General features: G+C 38.0%; 1 protein-coding gene across 1 annotated transcript in view; it reads right to left on the reverse strand.

Annotated features, from left to right (window-relative positions):
* LOC131070705 (E3 SUMO-protein ligase MMS21) overlaps nt 1-16,544 on the reverse strand; it is a 62,377-nt gene extending 45,833 nt beyond the window's left edge. The window contains exons 1-4 of the mRNA XM_058006310.2: nt 16,487-16,544; nt 16,266-16,323; nt 6,953-7,073; nt 6,720-6,791 (exon numbers count right to left, since the gene is read on the reverse strand). Coding sequence (XP_057862293.1) covers nt 6,720-6,791; nt 6,953-7,027 — 147 coding nt within the window. The 5' untranslated portion in view covers nt 7,028-7,073; nt 16,266-16,323; nt 16,487-16,544. The remainder of the gene's footprint in view (nt 1-6,719; nt 6,792-6,952; nt 7,074-16,265; nt 16,324-16,486) is intronic.
* Between the last annotated feature and the right edge of the window lie 11,394 nt (nt 16,545-27,938).

Genomic DNA, 27,938 nt, shown 5'->3' on the forward strand with positions numbered 1-27,938 from the left:
CCATAGAATTCACCCAGAACTTACACCTAGCCTCCTGGGAAAACCAAAGCCAGAATCGCCCAACTTATCATTTAACATTTGTACATTTTAGAATGTAACATGTCTATTGGGAAAACTTGAACACAAATCTCTTTTATGAAAGCCTCGATGATTTACCACACTCATCCCACTTGATGTAATTAAAAAATGAAAAAAGAATAATCAATACAGAATTTTTTTATCAACCGACCTGGACTCTAAGGTTTGCCAAAATCATTTCTCAGATTAATTTTGGGTTTGTTACAACTTGGGTGTCAAAACCATCATTTGTGATTGAGATAAATTAATGGCAATATAACACAATAAACTTGTGAGATTTTGCCAAGAACAAGGGCACAATGAAAAGTATTAAAATAGAGACAAAAGAATGACAAGAACAAACTGTATTCTCATCAATATGAAAATGATCAACTGGATTCATCAATACAATGAATATAGGCCTTCTTATATAGGCAAGGCCATATGGATGTACGAGCACACAATCATGACATGTGGCTCAATGAAAAACAAGGGTAGGTAAGAAATACTAGGGGTAGGTAGCAAAAATAATATAATATTCCACAAGAGGTGGATGACCCACCGAATGTGGAGTGTAACAGCAAAATAAGACCACAAAAGGTGGAATTTCTCCTACAAGCTCTATCCCTATGTGCACACTTCCCTAAGTGTCTCAAATCCAAACTACGAAAAAATGCATTATCCTAAGTTAACTTAAGTAAAGTGTAATAATATCCATAATGAATATTTATTTACACCAACACCCCCCCTTAAGTGCAACTTAGGGGAATGAAGACTCAAGTCAACAATGCAAGATGGGTCCCGACTACTAGGCCATGATAGGTACCCATGTACAATATGCAAATGCAAGAAAAACTACGCAATGCAATCTCTCACAAACGGAAAAAGGGAGAAAACCCAGTGGGAAAAAACTCCCCCCCAAAAGAGAGATGAAAGTACAAAAGACTCTCAAAGAAGGACAAAACCTCAAAGAGGAAAAAGTCCCCCCCCATAAGAGAGGAAGGAGAAGTCAGCTGACCCCCCCTAATGACACATCCTGCACCCCCAAGAGAGCTCGCAACTGCTGGAACTTACTCTCGGTGAAAGGTTTGGTGAATATGTTTGCAACCTGCTCCGCTGTAGGACAATACTGCAAATCAATGACCTGCTCCTGAATGAGCTCTCGGATATAGTGCATATGAATCTCGATGTGTTTGGTCCGCTAGTGCTGGACCGGGTTCTTCGAGATAGCAATAGCACTCTGATTGTCGCAATATAGAACTGTCGGTCGTGGAGTGGTGAACCCAAACTCTGTGAGAATCTGCTGAAGCCAAATGGTCTCAATTGCTGCGTTAACAGCGCCTCGATACTCAGCCTCAGTCGAAGAGAGAGCAATAGCATGTTGCTTCTTGCTCTGCCAACAAATGGGGCCTGAACCAAGGTGAAAACTGTAACCAGAAGTAGACTTACGATCATCAAGATCGCCAGCCCAATCGGAGTCTGTAACCAACCAAGCGAAGTCCTGTGCTTGCTGCATAGTGAATCCCATAGTGATGTGTACCCTGGATGTAATGAAGGATGCGTTTGGCGGCTTTCCAATGAAGCTCATGTGGTTCCTGCATGAAGCGAGAAACCATGCCAACTGCAAATGAAATATCAGGGCGTGTATGAGTCAAGTAGATGAGACTACCCACAAGCTAACGATACAAAGTGGCATCAACTGGTGGAGAAGAACACTGAGCCTCAAGCTTGACTCCTGAAAGAAAGGGAGTCAAGGCAGGCTTACAATCAGCCATATGAAAGCGTGCAAGTAGATCAAGAGCATACTTGGGCTGCGATAGTGTAATCCCGGAAGGTGACTGTGAAATCTCTATCCCGAGAAAGTAGTGCAAAAGACCCAAGTCAGTCATAGCAAATCTGTCATGCAAAGCAGATTTGACTCTGCTAATGATGGATGCAGTACTCCCTGTAATGATCAAGTCATCAACATAGAGCACAAGTATCAAGTGAGAGTCATCCTGTCGCAAAATGTAGACATTCGGGTCGGAATGACACCTGGTGAACCCTGCTGAGAGAAGAAAGGAATCCATCTTGGCATACCAAGCCCTGGGGGCCTGCTTAAGGCCATAGAGAGATTTCCTTAGTCTGCAAACCAAGGAAGTATCTTGGATGAAACCCTGTGGCTGCTCCATATAAATCTCCTCATCAAGATCACCATGAAGAAAAGCACTCTTCACATCCATCTAATATACAGCCCAACCATGAGCTGCAGCAATAGCAAGTGTCAAGCGAATGGAGTTCATCTTGGCTACGGGTGCAAAGGTCTCAGTATAGTCAACACTTGCTACCTGGGAGAAACCTTTCGCAACAAGTCAAGCCTTGTACTTATCCACACTACCATCCGCAGCATACTTAGTCCGATAGATCCACTTACATCGAACCATCTTTCTCCCCTTAGGGAGATGGACTAAATCCCATGTGTTGTTCCTCATCAAGGAACTATACTCTTCCTCCATAGCTTGGTCCCACTCAGGAACCCCTGATGCTTCCCAAAATGTCTGTGGATTGGAAGCGGTAGCAATGAATGCATGTGGAAGATCCTGATGCTATGATCGAGTTCTCCGTGTATCTGAAGGATCCCCAACAAGAGAACCCGCGGACTCAAGTGTCTGTCGAGCCCAACGAGGTCTAGGTGGAGGTGGAGAACGAGGCTCCTCAACTACAAGTGGACCCTGCAAAGGTGTAACCCTGCGAGCCGGAGTTGAAGGAATCTCATCATCTAAATCACAGGCATCACTATCCACAATGGAGGAAGGTGGAGGAGGTAGAGAGGCTAAGCTAGGAGAGCTTTCCTCGAAGTGAACACTCCTCTCAATGAACACCTCATGTGTCTCAAGATCCATCAATCTATATGCCTTAACACCCTCAGGATATCCAACAAATATGCAAGGCCGACTCTGAGGTTCCAATGCCTTGCGTTTCTATGGAGGTATACGAGCCCATGTTGGACACCCAAAGACTCTGAAATGTCTCACAATCGGTTTCCTACCAGCCCAAGCCTCAAAAGGAGTAATACCTTGCAAAGCTTTGTAAGGAACCCGATTCTGGATGTGTGTGGCACAACTGATAGCCTCGGCCCAAAAGGCGGGATCAAGAGAACATGCATGAATCATACAGCTAGCCATTTCTTTGAGAGTTCTATTCTTGCGTTCTGCAACTTCGTTCTGCTGTGGAGTGTATGCTACAGAATGTTGAAGATCAATCCCCTCAAATGTACAAAAATCATCAAGTCTTTTGTTCACATATTCCCTTCCATTATCTGTGCAAAGAATCTTCACCACTTTCCCGGATTGCTTCTCCACACGATTCTTGAAGTCCTGAAATCTGTCAAATACTTCACTCTTATGAATGAGAAAGTCGACCCAAGTGAAGCGGGAGTAGTCATCAATGAAGGTGAGGACATAGCGGGCCTTACTAAATGAAGGTGCTGGAAATGGACCTGCTACATCGCTGCGAACAAGTTGAAGAACTTCCAAAGCTCTCCAAGCTTTCCCCTTATCAAACTTCTCCTCGGGATGCTTGCCCATGGAACACCCTGAACATACACCCTCTGAAAAACTGATTCGAGGTAGACCTGTGACCATGTCTTTAGTGCTGAGCTGCTGAAGATAGCGGTAGTTGAGGTGACCAAACTGCTCATGCCATAGCTTAATTTCGGAATTTGAATGAGTAAGCAAGGCCCTAGAAGGTGAACTTGGCACAAAGTGGGAGAATGAATAAAGCCTTGAGTTGTCATTGACTTGTCCCACTGCTACCAAGGCATCATCATCAAGTTCCTTTACCACAACTGAATCTGGTGTAAACTCAACCTTTTTCCCATTTCCATAGTGAGTGATTTGGTAGATAGAGAGAAGGTTGGTAGACAAGTTAGGAACATAGAGAACATTCTCAAATGTTCCATCATCCATGTCAACTGAACCTTTCCCTTCAACCTCTACTTGTGTATCATCACCTATGTAAATGTGAGGTACCTTAGATGGCTCCAATGAAGAAAACTGCTCCTTTGTAGAACCCATGTGATATGAGGCACCCAAGTCAAGTATCCATTGCGGTGAAGAACCTGTTGTAGCCACAAATGCTTGCCCTTTTCCCTTAGAATGTGAGGAAGAGGAAGGAGATGAATCCTTCTTTGTGTAGGCGAATGGCAAGTTGATGTTGTGTTTCTTGAGAAGATTTGTCAACTCATCAACTTGCTTGGTGTGGCATCGATGCTCATCATGACCATACTTCTTGCAATATGCACAAGTTGGTTTATCCTTCTTATGTGGTGTCCCCTTCTTGGAAGAGGATGATTGTCCTTTTTCCTGTTGTGGCTTAGACTTGGAGTGCTTCTTCTTGTTGGAATCTTTGCCTTGACTTCCTTGATTCCCTTGATTAGCCACCAAAGCCCGGGACTTTGAAGACTTGAGAAGCCCCATGTTCAACAACTTAGATTGTTCCAATATCAACATTTCTGTGAAAGCATCAAATGAAGGCATAACATAGGAACTCCCCACTGTCAAATGATGAGTTTGGAAGCTAGACACAAATGCTGCATATTCTGGTGCAAGCTTGTCCAACAAGTTGAATATCAACTGAGCATCTTTTTTGTCAATTCCACAATCCTTAAGCTTTGCTCTTAGCTCATTTGCTTTGGTGACATAATCTTGGATTGTATCAAAACTCTTGGGATCCAAGTTGGTGAGCTCATTGTCAATCTTATACCCTCTGATTTCATCAACTTGACCATACAATTTCTGAAACATATCCCAAGCATCTTTGATTGTAGTACACTTCTCAATATGAAAGATGAGGTCATCTGATACATACTTGCGCAAAGTTCCAAGAGCCATGCAATTCTTAGTGAGCCATTCTAACTGAGCATTAGGATCAGCCTTAGGATCAGGTGGTGCTGCTATTGTTCCATCTATGTAATGTGTGAGACCTTTTTCCATTAATTTGCTCCATACTTTAATTTTCCATGATGCATAATTATGTGGAGTTAAAGGTGGAAATTTATGAGGACTCATTGCAACAAAAATGAAAGAGCACAAGGAAAGAGAGGCACAATCACACAAGACACCCCCCCAAATTCACTCAATCAAAGAACCCCCCCCCCCAAAAGTGATGATTTGGCACTTTATACTTAGTGCATGTACAATGGGCCACTTGCAAAAAATGGCAAAGTGGACTTCTGATTTCAATTTTACAACTGCCTCAATAAGGCCAAAAGAGACTCAAACTAATCATGCAAGAGATCTAAACTAAGATCCAAGCAATTTACAAGTACCAAATTGGCCAAATAAGACCAATATCTGAAAGTACAATTTCTACTTAAAATCTCTGAAATCTGATCATAGATTATAAAAGTAGATGAAAAAACATGCACTTTCAAAAAAAATGGCACCTGAAAAGGAGGTCGTATGAGCTCAAACGAGGCCTTTGAAGTTGCAGAATTGAGGATTAGACAGGTACAGCTGAGAAAATCCAAAAATTCCGAAACACCTGTGCACCAAAACCAGAAAATAACCACACCACTGCGAAGAGCACGAAAAATTAGCCCAAATCAAAAAAAATTGCACCCAGAAAGGAGCAAAATTGAGCAAGTTATGGGCCTCCAAAGTTGACCCAAAATCCAAACTGCTCAACGAAGAGGGGTCTAAAAATTTCCAAAGAAAATGCTGACTGGGCGTTGCTAACTGGGCAGAAGGTACGGATCCCTTTCAAACTGGAAAATAATTCTTAGAAAAAAAAAAAATTTTTTTTTTTTTTTTTGAAAAAAATTTGAAAATTCCGTACCATACCGCTCAAATTGGGCAGAAAATTTCCTCCACACCCAAAAATCGATTTTCGCCAAAATAGGTCGAATTTATACTCGATTTTTATGGAAACGGCCTCCCGGACGCAATGGTGAGGTCAAAAACGCTCTAAGATGCCTCCAAAAAATGCAGTTCCTTAGATCCGAAAATAAAAGTCTTCCGTGATGTCTCCAAAAACCAATCAATGAAGCCCCAATGGCTCTGATACCATGTGAGATTTTGCCAAGAACAAGGGCACAATGAAAAGTATTAAAATAGAAATAAAAGAATGACAAGAACAAACTGTATTCTCATCAATATGAAAATGATCAACTGGATTCATCAATACAATGAATATAGGCCTTCTTATATAGGCAAGGCCATATGGATGTACGAGCACACAATCATGACATGTGGCTCAATGAAAAACAAGGGTAGGTAAGAAATACTAAGGGTAGGTAGGAGAAATAATATAATATTCCACAAGAGGTGGATGACTCACTGAATGTGGAGTGTAACAGCAAAATAAGACCACAAAAGGTGGAATTTCTCCTACAAGCTCTATCCCTATGTGCACACTTCCCTAAGTGTCTCAAATCCAAACTACGAAGAAATGCATTATCCTAAGTTAACTTAAGTAAAGTGTAATAATATCCATAATGAATATTTATTTACCCCAACAAAACTGAAAAGCCAAACTAAAGCTTATTTTAACATTTCATAAAGTCAAATTAGAAAACTATGTCGGGACTTCTGATTACTATAAAAAGCAGTATAAATCCAATCTGATTATTACTTGAAAGTCTCGAACCCATGTAGATGCAAAATAAAGGGATAGTGTGTTACCAAATCAGACTTATTCTCCTTCTCTAAATCCTGTGCAATCATTTTGATTGTCACCAGCAAGTTCCGTACATCCTAAGAAAAGAAAAAAATCTATAAATAAATAATGCTTGAACTGAAAAATATTCACAGGTTACAGTGAAAACTGCTTGAAGGCATACAGGGTAAATACAACATAATAAAAACCTTTTTGAAACATTCTGCAGTCAAGTTTTAACTTTACATCCATCACTTACAGCTATCAGCGAGTGGTTTGATGTCTCCAAGTTGGAAACAGTAACACCAATTCTATCTGCTGTAGACATTGCCATTTGCAGATGCTAAGATTCACACGCAAACTTAACATCGCCTCATCCCCTGAAGACAAATAGAAGACAAGAACGTAAGTCATATTTCTATTTGTCCAGGTCACTCTTCACCTAATGTGCCATAGTTTCTACAGGTGATAAGCGCAACCCATTACAGGAATAAATATAGGGCATTTCCTTATTTTCATTATTTTTGGTAACTTTATATTATTGAAAACTATGACATCTAATTTACCAGAATATTTAACATTTTATATTTATCCAAAACTTTAAGACAATTCTTAGCTTCATTTATATTTATTATATGCTTAATATATAATTTAAAATAATTTAACAATTAATATTATAAAATAGTTTTAAAATTAAAATTACTATATATCATATTAGTATGTCGTTTATTAAACTATATGTAATAGTTATATAATAAAATTTAAAAAGTTATAAATTAAAAACTTGTATACTTAAGAGTATTAATAAAGATAAAATATATTTATTTTTAATATATAATTAATATATTTAATTTTTTAAATATATTTATGATTTTGTATGGACATACCCAGTTCCCCCAAAGAAAAATGTTGTACCAGCATACCATACCCACATATCCAATTTTGATTACGATTCCAATTTGGCAACTTAGTATATTTATGAACAAATTTTACAATGATTTTGCAGATTGATATATGCCTGCTAAATCTAACAGTAGTATACTTCCACAGGATTCTACCTCTGAGATCTTGATATAAAATTTCCATTTTTTCATATGACTTGAGGAACAGAAGAACAAAAGTTTACATATGATTTGAACCTGCTGTAAATCCATAAGTAACCATAGCATTCCAAAAATATTAGATTAAGACTTAAATTGAATGAGTTGAATGACACCACTGCACATTTGATGCATTTGCCATAATTCCTCAACTAAGACTTTTCATATATGAACCATTGAACATATGAGTGTCTTGGCTTGCTGATGCAGATTGTTCATAATTGTCATTATGTTCAGAGAAGGAATTGCTCTTGTGAAAGTTGTTTCTTCTTCTGATATCTTTGCACTTTGGGCCATAATTATATCAAGATTCAACAATATAACTAGAGGGTGATACCTGACTAGGTAAATTGAGGATGAAAACCTCTATTCTGCATTTACTGTTGTAGGATAGGCATGCCCGTCTCTTTAAGGCCATGTCACAAGAAATTTTTTAATCTTGAGAAGTTTCAACTTACTGGATTTATTGTAACTTTTGGATTTGAATGGTTACCTTCCACATTGGACTCTCTATCTGCTCTACATGCTACAAACATGAATTAGAAATAGTGCTGGGAAATCTGTTCGAGTGGCGGATGGAATAGGCAATAGTTCTGATTCTCTGAAGGATTTAAAACAGTTAATATTTATTACCAATCTACAAGGTGCCAAAGTTGCTCAGCATTATGATGTTGTCTTATCTATAGTATGGATAGTGCTTTACTTTTAAATCAAGCAACACTCAAGGAAGATGACAAGCATCGAGAGAAATTTTCAATAAATAAAAATTCCAGAAACAATTTATTCTTTTGATGGATTTTGTCAATTGACCCCGAGGGCTTTAATAGTTATTTAAATCCAAACTTCAAGATATCCTATGGAAAAGATGTCCCTCTATTGGAATGAAGTAATATGCTAAAACAGGTCCTATAGAAGCAAGTGATTTTTTTGCCCATGAAAATTGCCTATGTGGCAAACAGCGGGTTCGAGTTTCACCTAATCACCTTCAAGTTCACGGAAAGGTAGCTCCTCACTTATTGCCTAAATTTTTCGTATCTTAAGTTTGGTAGAAAGAATCTATACAGCAAAAGTTGATGAAACAAAGGTTGGTTGATTCCAAATGATTTGCCTTATTTTTAAGAAATTAGAGAATTAAATCCTACTTTTTTGTGTCCATCTATTTGTGCAAGCAATATTGACTTTTTCTAAACATTATGATATCTGGACAAGATTGCTTAACATCGTGGAGGTTTCCAAATTCTGAACATCCTAATCATTTATTCCACTTTCAATAAAACCAATATCACAGGATCAGATTTCATTATCTGTAATATATACTTTTTGCAAAAAAAACAAAAACTTAAAAGTCTATAGTTCAATGCCACAATAAAGGATCCATCCAAATTTCTTACCAGAATGACAACAAGACAAACGTCTCAAATGTAGACTAGTATACCTATATTCTAAAAAAGATATATGTAAAATAATGCCGAGAGATAATAATGCTGCACTCTTTCACTTTCATTAAAGATGTAACAGTTTCATATACTTAGAGACAAGTGGCAATGATTCTATTTTATTCAGAGTAATAAAATAATACTTATAGAGAAACTGAAACATGCATGCATTTACCTGTCATCTACACGTCAAATTTATTCAAAATCAATTTTTTGTTTACGGATATTTGAATGTCATTGTAGATGCCTCTTGACATAATAACATCATTCTCAATTCCATCAGCCACCTGTATCTGAAACCCCATATGATGGGACTAGTTATCCAGTGGTTAAACTCAAACAAAATTCCCCCTGCACTTCAAAGCACATTGGCCATACTTAATGCAATCAAGGCATCTTAGTGGAATCCTAGAGAAGCTCGCTTATGAGGAACCTTCAAAAACATTACGGGAGGGATCTTATTCTAGTTCTCAGAACACTTTCCTGGATAACATGCAAACAACATTAAACACTAGACTTTAAGGTCTAGGCATTTCAGCTCATAAAATGAAACACACGTGATCATGGATAAATTTATAACACAAATACTCCTTATTCAGAGCTCAAATAATTATTGACATGAAAATAAATAGCCAAAGTCTAAAAGGGAAAAAGGGAAAAATTAACTTATATAATATATCATTAGTGGGTATCTCTAAAAGTCTGCCCAAAACTCACAAGTCCAGCAAAGCAGAAATCGTAACATTTAAAATTAAAAATGAACTTCCAAGTCATTTTTCTTTTCCTTCCATGTTCCAGTCATACAGCCAGCAGAAAAGTGACCTATGAGCAAGTATATGCAACTACAATTTGGCTCTTGGAATTTCTTTTTTCATTTTCACCAGAGGCCAAGTGTGTAAATCATTTTTAGCCGAGAATCAGAAAGGAATCGAGCAGAAGGCTGTTTTCATCTATTAAATTAAAATACTACTGTCATTTACAGTTTGAAGGCATTTTGCACGTATGCAGTGGCATCAAAAATCAATCTATATAACAACGATGCAAAACAATTTGCCCTAAAAATAGTCAACAAGGATTTCAATAGCATGCAAATAATACATCTCCAGCAAGCCTGATCTAGCGGAAAGGAAAAGCAACTGCTATGGTGACAACCATGTTCTATCTGTTATGATGGGCCTGGATGATAGTAGGTGCAAGCTCCTGGTGAATTTGAGCAGAATGGAAACCTCAACAACATGGCTTCTATGCTAAAAAGAGTTCCATGCAGCAGTAATGGTGCATTCAAGGGTTTTAGCTGCCATTGTGGTGAATCTTAAAGTGGGCCTATCAAAAAAATAACAATTCAATTTAAGTCATATCCTTGCAACATAAGGCCAAGAATAGCCAAAACTTGGCCATGTAAGGCCTACCTCGAGAATTGGTAATGGCCTCTAGGAACTGTAATTATGAACATACAGCAAATAGAGATGGCCAAGTTGAATTCAGAGACAATAAAGCACCCATTCTTAGATATTAAAAGCACTTGAAAAACGAAAGTATCACCGTATAAATACATGAATTGCGTGATAATTTGGTTTGCGTTGAGATCTACTGGTTAAGACTTATTGTCCTTAAAAAAAACTCTATTCAAGTTGAGTTATGTCCTTGCGATGTGAGCCTAAGAATAGCCAAAAATGGATAATGTAAACCCTAACTCTAGAATTGTCAATACCCAGGTCTGAACCGCTGGCCCTGTGAGTAAATGATCTGAACACAAACTTATGTCTACATTTATTTTCTTCCAAGATCATAGTGAAATACATGTAGTAAATGCACAATCGTATGTATTTCTTAAGAAGTGGTCTGCGGATCGAAATCTAGAATTACTCCTCACCGAAAAAACATATGTTGGGGTTTAAAATCTTCCAAATTTCAAATGAAATTAAATGCTGTGAATTGAAGTCAGTAGAACATGAAAGGCATACCTGAAATTATAGTGTTGGCTTATGCATTGGACTGTAGAATTTACTTGATGCAAGGTCAAGTTTGGATTTAAATTTAATAGGAATTTGAGTTCTAATGCTAGATGCCACTTGAAAGAAAAAGCAAAGCACGGGCAAAGGTTTTAACGATTCAAAAAAAACATTGCTTTGTTGTCATTTTTATTTTTTAGTTTTTTTCTTCACTTTATAAATAAAGGATGCCTGTCTATTAGATAGAGTAATTGATTATTATAATTAGATTAGTGGAAATATAGAGCATTAATCATTTAGTTAATTGTTCTTGAATCCTTTTTTACAATTCACAATCATGTATTTCAATAAATAGTTCAGTGAAGAATTTTTGACTTGAAAATAATTATTAAAATAAATTGAATATAATTAGTAAAAAGTCATTACTAATTAGAGTTATTATGAATAGATTTGAAATATTTGTATCTATTTAATTTTATACAATAACAAGGGCTGAAGAGCAGCATAGTTTCTGCCGGAAGTTGGAAGAGCAAAATTATGTTTCTGTGTTTTGTTTGTGTGTGATGTTAAATACGAAATCGTTAATTTCTAGATGGTCGTCAATTTTATTTTTTTAAATCTTTATATTGCATTTCATTAAGGGTGGTTGATTTTGTCTCTTTCCATACTATTTGAATGGGAATCTAATTGAATAACTTGCTATAGCTTTCTCAAAAAATTTAAAAAACATTTTTATAAATCCATGGCTTAGAGCATTGTAAGATCATATGGAAATGAACTTTATGTTTGCTTGTTTGTACTTCTTTATTCAAATTATATACTATATGTAAGGAACGCAAACACAATTTATAAAGGGTTTTTATAATATTTTTTAAATTGATTTGAATATAATTTTTTTGAAGAATTGAAATTGAATTTGGGAAAACTGAGATGAAAAATAACTCTTGGGGATTATTATATACAGGTGCATAAATGTTGATTGTAGAATTGAATTTCTTGTTTTCTTGTTTCTATCCATGTTTCGGAGCAGCATAATATTCCCCAGATACAGGTCCTATATTTATTTGGTACTATAAACAACACATTTGCTCGAGTTGTTATCTAGATTCTTCCATTCGCCAGATAAAGGTTCTATATTTATTTGATAGTTGAGATAACACATTCGATTATATTTAAGGGGTTGTATATAGATCTCTTTTCTCAATGCTAGTCTATGAGTTTCTCACAAATTTCCTTTTATTTCAAACAAAACACACGAACATAATATTGCTCTTCGAACTTTCACATTTTAGTGTGTAACTGAAAATTGGAAGATAGCTACAACAGTAAATAGCTGCGATAAAAGATTGGAAGGAAATGCACAACTGAGTGGGTTTGGAATTTGGCATATGTCTCTGTTAGTATTGTGAGAAATGTAGAGGAAAAGAATTTAATGATGCTCAAGCAGATTCTAATAAAGTAATTTTGAAATTTCTGAAATTCTCAAGGTATTTTAATGCAATCATTCTATCTAAGAATTGATAGATTATTAATTTATTTATAATCATAATAACATGAAACATATTAACAAAATTATGCATAATAAATATCATTGCTTACTGGATAGGAATGCTCTTTTCTTTTTGGTATTGTCTGGGCACTAATAAAATGACAGCTTTGTTTTGGCATGCATAGCAAATGGATTTCTTTGGCTATCCTCTTTGCAATATTCAACATCAAATAATATTCTGATATCTATATAGACAATTCTTTATCAAAGCTCCTACATATATTAATTAGTAATTACAGATAGTACAAGATAATAGCCATAAGAAAATAATAGAAATTGTATGCATTGAATTTTAAACTGATAATAAGAAATAACTAGCTGCAAGCATGTTGAATCCACTTTATTTTGTAGATGCACACCTGAAAGATACCACTCTTTTGTAGGTGCACACTTGAAAGATACCACTCTTTTGTAGGTGCACACTTGAAAGATACCACTCGGTAGGTTACATAAAAAATTATAAACAACACTCAGATCAGACATCTCAATGCAAAAAGATGCATAACATGTTATTAAAAGCCTCACCTATGACAGCTAAAAAGATAAGATGATTCCTTTTGGTTTTCAAGTTGCCTCATGCTGTGATATAAAAATTATCAATAAAAGGTCAGAAGAGGGATTATTTAATGATTTTTGCCAAAGCTTTCATCTGGGCGGAGAGTTTATTGCAGACACAGGGGAGCAGTATTATGCAGCGAAGGTGTTGAGTCTTTTCTGAAGCATTAATCTGAGTGTGGTTTATATTTTGCTTATAACCAATCACAAGAAAGAAAGACTGTCATGAGCTGAGAGACGAGAGTATTGGAGCAGAGCTGGGAGCTTCGAATCCATGTGGAGACGTAATAGTTTTCTACAGGCAGGTGTGATCATTGTCTAGAAGCTGAGGGAGTATGTTGTCAAGCTGATTTTCTGAAGTGCTTCCAATGCTGAAGCAAATACACATATCATAAGTCCCAAAGAATTATACAAAAGGGGAAGTTGCCTATCGGATGTTAGCCTGTACCAGAAGGGCGTTTGGTATGTTCTATACTGCTAAGAATTCTTTGGCTTCTAAAGGAAATTATTCAGTATACAATACTGGTATGAGGTTGCAGATTTGTATTTATTGTGTTATGAATTTCTGATTCTGCAACAATTTAATACACAAGCTCTAAAATCATATATGCAAGATTTGTAGCAAAATTCACAACAGAATTGAATCTATTAAAGCCAAATTTAGAATTGAATACATTTATCTGTGCTATCTGTGGAAACTATTTTCATTTTGCTATTTACCCCATTTAGGGACATTTCATTTTGAGTAGGCACAAGCACTAGATAGAAGTATTCGAATGACACAAACAAGCACAACACTTTGAAGAGCTTAAAAAGACCTTTTCCCTTCTAAAAACAGGGTCAAATGAAATGTGGTTTGACAAACTAATGCTTTGCCAAAGTTTGGAAAAATTGGGAGTGTGCAATAATAACCCTAAATGAAACATCCAAAATTTCGCTAGAAAATAACTAATTCTCTGTGAACATTTGGAACTCTTAAGTGTACAGTCAGCTTCTGCAACTTGATTCATGTGTCATGTTCCACGAATGGGCCTTGAAGTTGTTTTAGCATAAGGGGCTAGTTTCAATAGGAACATTAAGTCACCAAGTTAGCCAGCTTGACTAACTGCCCCAGTTTTGGATCATTGCACATAATCACCACGTGTTGCTGCAAAAATATAAGGCTTAGCCACTAGGTGAATGCCAATCCTCTCTTCACATGTTTTCTGCTGCTCTTCCTTGCTTGTGCACTTAACTGCTTTGGTGCCTCAATTGGCAGCAAACATGCTGTTATAACCTATCCAGTAGGTCACTAAATAAATCAAATAATTACACAACTAACTCAATCGGTAGCAAACATGCTGTTATAGCCTCTCCAAACATGCACAATTCTTAGAAATGGCCTACTCATCTGAGCTTGTTTCCTTTGACTCTGCCTACATATCCCACCAGGTGAGTCATGCTCATGAAGTTTTCGTAGAGGACTGTCTACTTCTGCCAACAACAGGAGATAGCTGTGTATCAGCTACGCAGGGGCACAGTTAAAGATAAGATAGAGAAATTTTGGCACCACATTTTTGTTGGTGTATGACTTTCTCAAAGAGAGAAAAACATTGGAAAGGAAACATAGAGGAGTTAGCATAAGCTGTATTTGTGTCAAGTATATTCGGCAGTACGAATCATTTTGTCAAACAAATGACATGCAAGCACGATTAAGAATCTCAACAAAAAACCTTCGATATGTTATATTATTGTACATGTTCTATATCCAATATCTGCTGAAATTATCTCATATTCTGTGACAACTATACATTTACATAAGCTACTCACTTGATCCGCTCATATGGCAATCATTGGGTTGTGAACTGATTCATTCTTGCAATTAAGTTCTCTATATTGTCGTCAGTCCACGGCCCAACAGAATCCTACTGATGTCTATTTTCAGAATTACTAGTAGCAATTGAAAAGCAATGAAAAGCAGCGAGGCAGCAACGATATGAGAAGGTGGCTCACTTTGGAGATTGTAACCAATATCTGATAACATTATCTCATATTCTGGGACAATACAAAATATTGAATAACGCGCATGGTTGTCTTTGTTGTGTAGGTTATAACATGGCTTCAGATATGTTTGTCTCCTTCAAAAGAACTTGAATCATATCTTTATGTTTGATGTTTCCATATGGGTATCTGGCTTTGGATTCCCTTGTGTCCTTTGAATCCGTAATCATGTCATCATGTTCAGATTTTTCATGATGTGGATATTTGGGTTTTGATTCCCTCCTGTCCTGTGAACAATTTTTTCCGTGCGAGTATTTGGCCTTTGATTCCCTTCTGTCCTTTGAATACTGTCTAATGTCTTTGAGTGAGGTTTTTCTATACGGGCATTTATGTTTAGATTCCCCTGCGTTTTCTGAATCCTTATACGTTTCTTTATGTGAGATTTTTCCATGTGGGTATTTGTATTTTGATTTCCGTGTGCCCTCTACATCTTGAATCATGTCTATATGTGCAGCATTTGCATGTCGATGATTGAGTTTTGGTTCTTCTGTTTCATCTGAATCCGACTGAGGGAAACAGGTCTGTGCAAGTAGTGCAAAAGACGCTTGAAAAACTCTATTGAAGACACAAAGTGGAGTTTTGCCGGGCGTGGAAAGCTAATCCTCATCATTCAAGTTTTTATTCATTAATTTTTTTCTATTCTGTCTACCATATTTTATGCAAAGAAAGCAAATATTGTAACCAACCTCATTGAGTAGTGCATGGCAAAATATGGCTGGGCTCATTGTCACAGGTACCAGAAAGAAGCGTCTTTCACTACCTTGGTAAAAAAACTGACAGGCTAGGGTTCGATTCCTAAGGCTCAGTTTTTTAACAGCTTTGCAGAAAAAGAAACTCTAAAGAAGTCTTTGAGCTATATAATAGGGTTTCTGGAACTGAATGTAATTACTACAAGAAAAAGAGTAACAATAAATGTAAGAAAAATGCAATAGGAGCTTACCAGAAGTGAAATGTGCTGATCAAAGCAATCCAGTTGGTCGTGTGAATTGTTCCAAAACCTGAAGCATGCACATTAAATTTTGCAGCTCACAATGGATTTTATCTATTATCAGGGAAGAGGATTTAATAGAGTAGATAAAAGCTGGATAACGTGAAGTATAGATAATGATTGAAAAAAAACAGTGGAAAACCTTGAGCAATCGTTCGCCCAAGGAAGATTACCATGAATCCATGAAAATCACAAACGCCACAAAAACAACGCAAAAAATAGATAATATATTCTAATTATTTTAGTTACTGTTTATTTAATGTCAAGCGTAAAAATCGCCCATATTGGGTGAAAAATTATGAGCCAATAATATTGCAGGAAATCAATTTTTTATTTTGTTAAAATTTTCACATCTATCTTTTACTAGAGATTAAAATAGATTAATATTTGTTTGAAAAAAAAAAATATTTGCAATTTAATTTGTCAAAAACTAATTACTAATCATAGCCAATACTTCTATGTCTATGGCAGTAACTAATAATATATTATATATTATACAAATAATAGATACATAAAAAATAACAAAATTATTAATAAGAAAAATATTAAAAATCAATCAAAACATTAAATATGATCAATTGTTAAAGAAAAATGTGATAATTGTTGAATACACAAATATGATTATTATTATTATATTATTAACTATTACAATATGACAAGGGTCAATTTTAATCATAGGGGTTTTTAATCACCCATATCTATCAATCCATTATGTGAGTATTAATATGTGTAGTCACATAAATCTGTCCATTTTAATTTAATGAATATTTCGTATTTATTTGATTAAAAATCCACTAGCCATCAATTAATTAAATTAATATTTAATTAATTCATCCCCAAACATTCTTCTATTAATTAAATAAATTATTCAATTTATTTTAATTAATTCATTAAATCCAATTCCAATCAATTAAATAAATAAATCAATTTATTTAATTAAATCCCCCTTTCCCTCTTTTAAATAAATTAACATTTATTTAAATCATTTTAAAACCCCCCCCCACTTGCATTTTCCTACAAATGCAACTTGCACACATTTTGAAATAAATGAATTTTTATTTTAATAAAATCCTATTTTCCCTCACCCACCAAATCCACTTGCAAAATCTAATCACCTTCTAGATTCTTCTAACCCCTTCCTAATTAGCCTAATCCATCCCCTAATTATTGTCACATTCCTAAGCAAAATGGAGTCACTTCTCAAAATGGCCCAAAGTCTTTGATAACCATTGAAGGCTTCCAACTTTCAACCACTTAATTCCTCAAAGTCTTTGAAAACCATTAAAGGCTTCCAACTTTCAACCACTTAATTCCCTAAAGTCTCCAATAACCATTAATGGTTAACCCAAACCTTCCCACATGGTTAAAACATTTGTTTTGACTCAACCTCTACCCAACCCAAGGGTCTCATCAAGCCTTTAAAGCTTTGACCATGATTATCTCTTAATCATTTGCACAAAGGTTTATCCTTGCATTAACTCCTAATCCAGTGGGTAATCCTAATTTAGGCTTGACCCTTAGCCTTTAGATAACCATGAGGTCTTCTCAGGCCTTTAATGCCTCCAACCTCTTCTTTCAACCCAATCCTGTGTTGACACTTGTCATTATTTTATTGGTGCCAATTGTGCACATGGATCCCCAACTTTCAAGCTTGACCCTTGATTAAACCTTTCAATCCTGGCCATCCATTGCTCCATTTTTCCTATAAATAGAGCCCATTCCTTCATAATCCAGATCCTGAAAACTTGTATGCATTTAGACTATAGCCATTTTAGAGAGCATTTAGCATAGCATAACTAAATCTTGTCTTTTTGGTAAAATCAATCATTTTAGCATTAAAAATAGCTTTTCATTTCATGTTTAGAGCTATTCTACAATCTCAATCCTCCATAAGCATCCATAGTGCAAAAAGCTGCTGAGAGCTACACTATTTTGGAACTTGGAGAGGAGAGGAACAAGGGAGAAAGAACTAATATCATGTTAAGAGATAGTTGGAGATATCTCATTGTCTTACTTCTTTAGTTAGATATATTTAGCATGTTTTTAATATCTCCTTTGGAATGCCTTCATTGTGTTTGGTTTTTAGATTGATTAACTCTAACATCTTGTGTGTTTTATGTTGTTTGATCAAGAACTAACAATTGTGTCATTTAGGAGGGCATCATTTGGTGAACCTGACGTGAATCCAAGCACCAAAAACATAATCATTTTTTTTAACTAACATGTCTGAATGTTGAAATTGCCACACAGGTCGCGCTTCGGCGCTATTGAACGCGTTTTAGCGCTTTTGAAAAATCTATTTTAGCGCTATTGACACTAAAATAGCGCTATTAACAACATTCCAGCGCTATTGACGGCATTTCAGTGTTATTGTTCCAGTTTCAACGCTACTGACACTATTTTAGCGCTTTTGTCTATTCGGGATTCTGGTTTTCTTTCAGCGCTACGGTGTAAAATAGCGCTTCTGATACCTCAGACTAGCGCTTTTGTATCAATTAGCGCTTTTGTATAAAAAGCAGAATAGCGCTATTGTGACAGGGTGTTGTCCAATTCGCTTTGTAACCAAGAATCAAAATTTAGGCTTGTATAAGCCCACACTAACGTTTGGCCATTTACCAAGTGCAGGTTCTAATCTTGTTGTGTGCAGGGGGAGGAGTTAGTAGACACCATAAAATCTTTTCTTTTTACTTTCTTTAAAAAGTTGGTTAAAAAGAATTCATTTTCCTTTTTTGCACAAAATTAAAAATCAAACCTCACATTTTACTTTGAAGTGCATAAAACGAACCTAACACTTGTTTTTGGTGCTTAAAAAGAACACTCACCTTTCTTTGCAAAATAAAAAGAACAACAAACTCAAAAGTTTTGCTTTCATTGCAAGTTAGGGATACATTTTTGTTTTGGTGCTTAAAATTAATCCACTTGTCTTTATTTTTGGCAAAAACAAAAATTTTCCTTCAAAGCAAAACGTGTTTTTCATTAAGTTGACCAGGATTTCTCAATTCTAGATTACAAAACATATTGCTTTGAAGCTAAAAATGAACACCATGGCTGTTGGAGCAACATCTCCAAATAGTTAAATCACATTGTAAATGCTGGACTAAAAAGAACAAGTGTTTTTCGTATTTGGCACGCTTGTGCAAAACAGTCAGTCGAGTGGACCTACTTCTAACACACACTATCCTCTCCCTTGGCTCTCGTGGTCCTAGGTGCAAGAGAAAAGTGTTAGTAACACTCAAATTTTATCTTTTTAAGAGAGACCTGCCAAGGGATCGATACTCTTGGGAACGACCTCGAGCGGTAAATCCTTCGAGCCGCTATAGAAATCAGGTGAGAGCAAAAGCTGTAGCCTTGGGTATAGCTGTTCCTACAGTGTAACTAGCCGAAAGGACAAATGGGCCCCACCACCAGTTACAAGGCTCTTAAGTGAGTCACTGTAGAATGAACTTATGTCCAAAGCCATCGAACATGACTAAACACCTTTAAGTAGTAGCCCACCTGTTCTATTGATTGAGGATATTTGAGGTATAATTTAGTGCAAGAGCATAGATGGTTTTGCTCCCAAGATACTCACCATACATATTTCCTTGAGTAGAAACATAGCTTTTTGAAAGGTCACTTGTGGCTTGATAAAAGTGGTGACTCCCCCATCATGGGGATCATCTATTTGTTATGCTCGTGCAAGACTTAGTATATCACATCCTTACCTGCCACGGCGGGATTCATAAGGTATGTAGTACCAAAGTCGAAGAAATATCAAGATGTGGGCTAAATTTATCACAACTGGCCATTTGACCTTAGGGGTAAAGAGTGTTTGAAGTGTGTTCGTTTTACAGACCTAGTGCAAATTGAGCCGACTTCAGGCTTTGGAATTACACCTTAAAATAAATCTAAAGGAAAGATCAGAAACAAGTCCAAGGATTGGGTTGATCTAGACCCATACTCATTTGTGCCTTTGAGGCTACAATCTTGTGTTTGTGTGCTTGCTTTGTTTTCTTGTCAAAGAAAAATCAGAAAATCAATTCCAAAAACAAAGTATTCGTCCAACATCTGTCAACACAACCAAAAATACCAAAAACAAGGCACAAACAACACAGAGTCACAACTTTTATGACCATTCTTCACATCTTGCGAAGGAAGAAGTGTCAGCAGAATATCAACTTGAAAAGGAGACCATTGAGCTCAAAGGATTTACTCAAAAGGAGGAAATTCTTCTATATCAATAGACAAATCTTTGTCTCCCATAGAGTCTTTCTACATCGCATGCGTCTATACCTTCAAGGTAAAACAAACGAGTTTGATTCAGAATCATTGAACCGCAGAGCTTTTATGCAATATAGAGCTCTGAGTTATCACAAAAATCAAGGAGGAAAGATTAACCCCAAATTCTTCCCAAACATCTGTATCACCTACAACACAGCTCGAGAAGTGCCACCAACGCCCGAAAGGGAAGAGATAGAGTTTGTCCCATTTGTGACACAAAGTTTTTATTGAAGTTGAAAACATTTTTTCCATCATCCCACTCATACATCATCACTTCATCATCAATCCATCCCAAAACTCTCAAAACATTAAGAGGTTCTTGTCCCAAAATTCTTTTTTAGATATTGCTTGAAATCAAACACATCACATCACTTTTTAGATTGTTTCTACATCTAGGATAAGCTCATCCTAAGAGACACATCTACGCAGGTTAAAACTAGTTCATGAGTGAATCCTCTCATTACTAGGTAGTTAAATCTGTAACACATCTCAGATTTCTCTACACCTTATCACATCAAAACTTATCAAAACAAGCAAGCAATTCAAAGAAGGAATTTTGGTTACATCTACCTTAGAGTGCTAGAGACCTACATACCGCCAATCCACTAAAACATCCATCCTTCATCAAACAACTCATCATCATCTTCAATCAACTTCAAAAACAAATTTGCAAACAAAATGGCTCAAACCCGATCACGATCAAGGCAGCGAGAAATAGAAATTGAGGAAGAAGAGGACAACCTCAATGAATTTCAAGAAGCACTTGGAGGAAATGTGAATGATGAAAACCCAAGTACTCCCACTCCTTCAACAATCGAAAGGGTTCAGCATAACCCTCATTTTAACAGATTATTTGATGAAATATTAAGGAGCAATGCGGATGCTCACTTTTTAAGACTCGCTCAAGAAGGAGCCAAACTCCCCTCAGACTTTGATCTTGCTCAAATAAGACAAGCATCAGAAAGACAAAGTCGCCATGAGGAGGAAAGGCGTAGAGATCCCATCAGATATAACATCCCTCGAGGTAACCCACCACCTCCTCCTCCTAATGAAATGGAGATGTTGCGGCAACAAGTTGAGAATCTCGCCCAACAACTTCATAGTGGTGTTAAGACCAATCAATTCTCACTTAACGACATCTGTCCCTATCCGTTTGATAGGAATATTTATATGCCACCCTTTCCACGCGGGTTCGAAACACCAAAATTCGAAAAATATAGAGGAAAGGGAGATCCCCGCGATCATGTCCGAGAATTTCATTCCGCTTGTCTCGAAGTCGCATATGAAGACACATACTTAATGCGCCTTTTTCCCCAAAGCTTGGGAGGAACAACCACATCATGGTTTTCCCGACTACCAGGTGGCATAAGAACATTTGAGGAACTCATCTAGAAGTTCCTATCTCATTACTCTTATAATATTGAACGCGACATCACCATGGCTGATCTATGCAACACCAAACAAAAACCAGGTGAACTATTCTCAGTATTCCTGCAACGATGGTGCCAAATGTCTAGCAGACGTTCTCTTCAGTTACCTGAACGAGAACTAGTGGAAATTTTCATTTCCAACTTAAACGAAGAAATGGAATTTCACTGGATGTCAAAGACACCGACTCTTTTAACGATATGATCACCAAGGGTATAAAATGTGAAAGGGCGCTCATCAAAAAAGGACTCATCAAAATCTTTAATGAACCCAAAGATGGTCCTCGCCCGCGCTTCAATAGTGATAAACCCAACTTCTGGAATAAAAATAAGAATATCGTCAACGATGGAGTTGTGGATGCTCGAACTATCCAAAATGCACAACCTGTGGTTCGATTTGCAGGACAAAATCCTCCACCTCAAAATAACACAAATGTTCCTCTTAATCAAGGTCGCATCACATCTCATGATGAACCAAGACCTCGTCCACAAAAACAAAAACGCACATACACTCCCTTAGGGGAACCCATTGAAACAGTGATGCGACAACTCATTTCTCAGAATTTGATCACTCTACCTAAGTTATCAAATTATGAGCCTCAGGTCAAACCGGCATGGTGGAGAGATACTGAACATTGTGAATTCCATCAAGGAAGAGGACACAAGACAAGTAATTGTCACCGATTGAAAGATCTCATTCAGGATCTTATTGACCGAGGAGAAATTGAAATTGAAGGGCATGACCCAAAAACAACCAATAATGATCATCAGATGTTCAAAAATCCACTTCCATCGCAGGATCAAAGGGGTCCTTCCACGTCCAGACGAGGTCCTGATACCACTGATTATACGCAAGCTGCGTATAATTACACTGTCAATCACCTGTATGATACCAGTGAACAAATTGCAACTATCACCTTCAAAAATCCCACCTCAAATTGCAATGTTGTTACGCGTCACGGCAAAGTCACCATCAAGGCAGCTCCTCAAGGCACCACCTCCATCCCAAAGCAGTACAATCTTGTGGAACAATTAGATAAAACGCCTGCACTTATATCCATTTTAGAGCTATTACGCCTATCACCATCTCATAAAACTATCTTGGATCAAGCACTCCAAGAGGCGTCAGTCCCTGCAAACCTGAACACGGACCAATTTCAAGCCATGGTTGGAAATCTAAAGTCATCACCTTGTCTCACTTTTTCTGAAAGTGACAACTCTTCGTTCCAACAACCTCATAATGCCTCACTCCACATTGAAGGCTTTGTCAACCAACACAGGATCAAGCGAGTCTTGATCGATAATGGAGCAGGCCTAAACATTTGTACACTACAGTTGGTCACAGCATTGGGATATGCAATAGAATCAGTGGATCCTCGCAAGAAGATCACCATCAAGGCCTATGATGATGCAGAGCGTTCATCCAAAGGAGCTGTGGTACTACCAATCCGAGTCGGTCCTGTGGTAAAGCACATAATTTGTCAGGTTCTGGACCTTCCTCTGCCATACAATCTATTATTAGGGAGACCTTGGATACATGCCATGCAAGCTGTTCCATCTACCTACCATCAATGTATCAAGTTCCCACATAACGGTACAAAGATCACAATCCTGGGCGATGCAAATCCCTTTGCATTTTGCCATAATATCAGCCATCAACCAGAAATTACTGTTCCTAATAATAGGGAAGCCATTTCCTCCACATCATATGTAAATCCCGCCTCTCTTGCCAGTTCAAACACCCCTATACCCAAGCAAGAAAAGCTTAAGATGAAAGTCGCAGAGGAAGGTCCTGGAGAATACAACTTGAGTCAGCTCTTTTGTGTGGGACAAATGCCCACTTCGCCTAGAACACATGGTAAACCACAGCAGTTACTCCAGCAACCACTAATCACGCCTGCATGTGCCTTGACGCCTTTCATCCTTGGAAAGAGTCAAGAGGAAGAGACACAAGATGAGGACCTAGCGGAATGGATCTATAAAGATCCCATCACCACTGATAAACCGCGAGTTACACTTCCTACGGAACAATATGGCAAAGGCCTCCTCATTATGCAAAGAATGGGATATGATGGTCAAAGTGCTTTGGGATCCTGCAAACAAGGACGACATGAACCGCTGCTGCCAGAGTTCAAGCCCAAAGGTAATACAGGCCTAGGTTTTGAAAAAGAGATCCTTCCTAAACTCAGATTCAAAGGAAAACCTAGCAAACCATATTGCCCACCTACTGCAAAGAGGACACCTTTCATACTCAAAGCACCATCAAACACTATCCCCACTGCCCCATCGAGGCTCACAACCCCACCGCAACCATCACCAGTGCCAAACATACCACCAATCGCACCAGTAATCCCATCAATAACACTAATAGCAGCAACAACTATCTCCGAACCCGCAGCAGCATCTATGGCACCAGCCATTCCAACAGAAGTCACTAAATCAACACTGCCGATACTTCCAGTGACAAATCCTTTAAATCCCATCACGGTTCATGCAGCACCGATCACTACAAAGATACATAAACCAATCACACCTGCCGTGTTCAACTCCAAAGACATCCCAGTATGGTATAGCAATCGGATGCTGGAAAGTGATTCAGAGACCGACTCACATGAGTGGGAATTCGATTCAGTGCAACTTAATACTTCAGATGAGGAAGACACATCACCACCTCCGCCACGCAAAGACATTCCTGTTTACGGAGAAGCACAGATAAAGACCACTTGGGTACCTGAGCTGGAAACATCTTCCACAGACCCTACGTCTCATCCTACGCCTGATTCTGACAGGGAGAGTACCATCAACAACCTTCACCACACGGTCTTGACCCTCACTGATACCTCTAACGCACTTAACTTAATCGATGAAGTAATGCCCATTATCCACCCTGAACTCATTGAATGGAACCAACCAAATCCCCCATGTCTTGACCTCTTCCAGAACGATGAGGCTATCATTGACTTTTTGGAATTAAGGGATAATCTACCAAGCGGGGATCACAAAGTTGGATTCGCCATTGAACTTAATAGCGCAGCATACTTCGGGGCGGATGCCAAACCCTTCAGCTGCAAAAATATAACAATAAAACATGGATCTTCTAGTGAAAACCACACTGTGGCACTGTTTGATCCGACAAAAGTAAAAAGAAAGAGCGTATCCAATGGTGAAAACCTCTCTGAGGCGCCTGAGGATGAAGGGTTTGACATTCTCCCTGCTAGTACACAACAGGAACGATCGACGATTCTCATTGAGGAGACTAAAGAATACAATGTGGGGACTCCTGAAAACCCTCATATCATACATCTGGCATCTCTTCTCACTCCAGAGGAACAACCTAAGTTTATAGAGTTCTTCCAGAAGCGTTAGATCAACTTTGCATGGTCATATGCAGACATGCCTGGGCTTGATCCTGATTTAGTCATGCATCACCTCACTGTAGCAGAAGGAGCCAAACCTGTCAAACAGAAGCTTCGTAAGATGCATCCCCAGATTGCAGTGCTAGTCAAAACAGAACTCAAGAAACTCCTAGATGTTGGTTTCATTAGACCAATTGATTATGCAGAATGGATCTCCAATATTGTGCCTGTCGGCAAACCAAAAGGGGGCATCCGCATTTGTACAGACTTTAGAGATCTGAATAAGGCATGTCCTAAAGATGACTTCCCCCTTCCAAATATTGACATCATAGTGGATCTAACAGCAGGACATGCCATGCTTTCACTCATGGATGGCTTTTCAGGATACAATCAAATAAAGATCGCACCAGAGGATCAACATAAGACAACCTTCACGTGTCCATGGGGCACATACTGCTGGAATGTAATGCCTTTTGGTCTAAAGAATGCAGGAGCGACCTATCAAAGAGCAATGACCACCATCTTCCATGACATGATGCATACTATGATGGAAGATTATGTGGATGACTTACTAGCAAAATCACTTACTAGAGAAGGACATCTCCACATCTTAGATCAAATCTTTGATAGACTGGAACAATATCATGTTCGACTCAACCCAAAGAAATGTGTCTTTGGAGTGACCTCCGGGAAGCTTCTAGGATACATTGTCTCAAGCAAAGGCATTGAGGTCGACCCAGCAAAGGTAAAAGAAATCATGGACATGCCACCTCCAAAGAATATCAGTCAGCTAAGGACATTACAAGGGCGGCTTCAATCCATCCGAAGATTCATTGCATAATTGGCTGATAAGTGTCACCCATTTACACACCTGCTACACAAGAACATCCGCTTTCAGTGGGATGACAAATGCCAGCAAGCATTTCAGGAACTTAAAGACTATCTCATGAATCCACCATTGTTGATGCCACCAGATCCAAGTAGACCGTTGTTACTCTATATTTCAGCAACAAGTACAACATTGGGTGTACTACTAGCACAACATAATGCAGAAGGAAAAGAGTGTGCTGTATACTACATCTCTCGCACACTGGTTGGCTATGAACTCAATTACACACCTATTGAGCGAGCTTGCCTAGCAGTAATCCTAGCAGCCACTAAATTGCGGCACTATCTGTTGACACACAAGGTACACCTCATCGCAAAGATTGATCCACTCAAGTATTTACTCAGCAAAGCAGCATTGACAGGTCGCTTGGCCAAATGGGTGATGATTCTAAGTGAATTTGACATCGAGTATGTAGACCGTAAAGCTATCAAAGGTCAAGTTATTGCAGATCAGTTGGCCGATGCACCACTCATAGGTGATCATCCCCTCATTTCCAATTTTCCAGATGAAGAGATATTCATAATCACAGCAGCACAACCATGGAAATTATATTTTGATGGTTCATACACTAGGCACGGCTCGGGGGCAGGCATTCTATTTATCACACCTCAAGGTGACAGCATCCCGAAGTCTTACAGGCTCACCTTTCCATGCACAAACAACATAGCAGAGTATGAGGCCTTGATCACGGGACTCAGATTAGCCATACAATGGAAATTACAAGAACTACAAGTATATGGCGACTCACAACTGGTCATTCGACAAGCAACTGATGAATATCAGACCAAAGATGATAAACTCATGCCATACAAGCAAATGGTGGACACTCTAAAGACATCATTTACTACTATCACTTTTGAGCAGATACCAAGAGATCAGAATCGAGCTGCTGACGCTATGGCTACCATCGCATCTCTATTAGATCTTCCACAGAATTCAACACGCTACGAGTTCTTGGTAGAACAGCTTTGGATTCCCGCTTATGATATCCCCGAATCCGAAATGATATGTCGCCTTGTTGGTTCCGAATCCCCATGGTATGGTGAGTTCTACACCTATCTCCGTGATCACACCCTTCCTCCCAACCAATCAAATAACCAACGAAAAACCTTCATTCGCCAAACTGGTCGATATACCATTATTGCCAAAACCCTATACCGACGTAGTCTTGATGGTACTCTCCTTCGATGTCTGGAACAAGATGAGATAACAAAGGCTTTGGAAGAGGTACATGAAGGAATTTGCGGGACTCACTCAAGTGGTCCATCACTAGCCAAGAAGATCATGCGAGCTGGATACTATTGGCCCTCTATGGAAAAGGATTCCTACTATTTTGTCAGGAAATGCAAGAAATGTCAAGTTCACGGCGACCTGATACATGCACCGGCCCAGGAACTGCAACCAATCACGACACCATGGCCTTTCTGTCAATGGGGCCTTGACCTTGTGGGTAAGATTCATCCATCTTCATCCAATGGCCATAAATTCATTATTACCGCCACCGAATATTTCACCAAGTGGATCGAAGCTGTTCCACTTACCCAAGTCACCGGCAAGCAGATCGCCTCATTCATCCTCAATTACATCATCTGTCGGTATGGTGTACCCATGTCCATTGTCACAGATAACGGTCTCCCTTTCAAAAATCAGGATGTCCGTGAACTTTGTGAGAAATTTCATATCCAACATCGCT

The sequence above is a fragment of the Cryptomeria japonica genome, chromosome 11 (genome assembly GCF_030272615.1).
Source record: "Cryptomeria japonica chromosome 11, Sugi_1.0, whole genome shotgun sequence".
Classification (NCBI taxonomy): domain Eukaryota; kingdom Viridiplantae; phylum Streptophyta; class Pinopsida; order Cupressales; family Cupressaceae; genus Cryptomeria; species Cryptomeria japonica.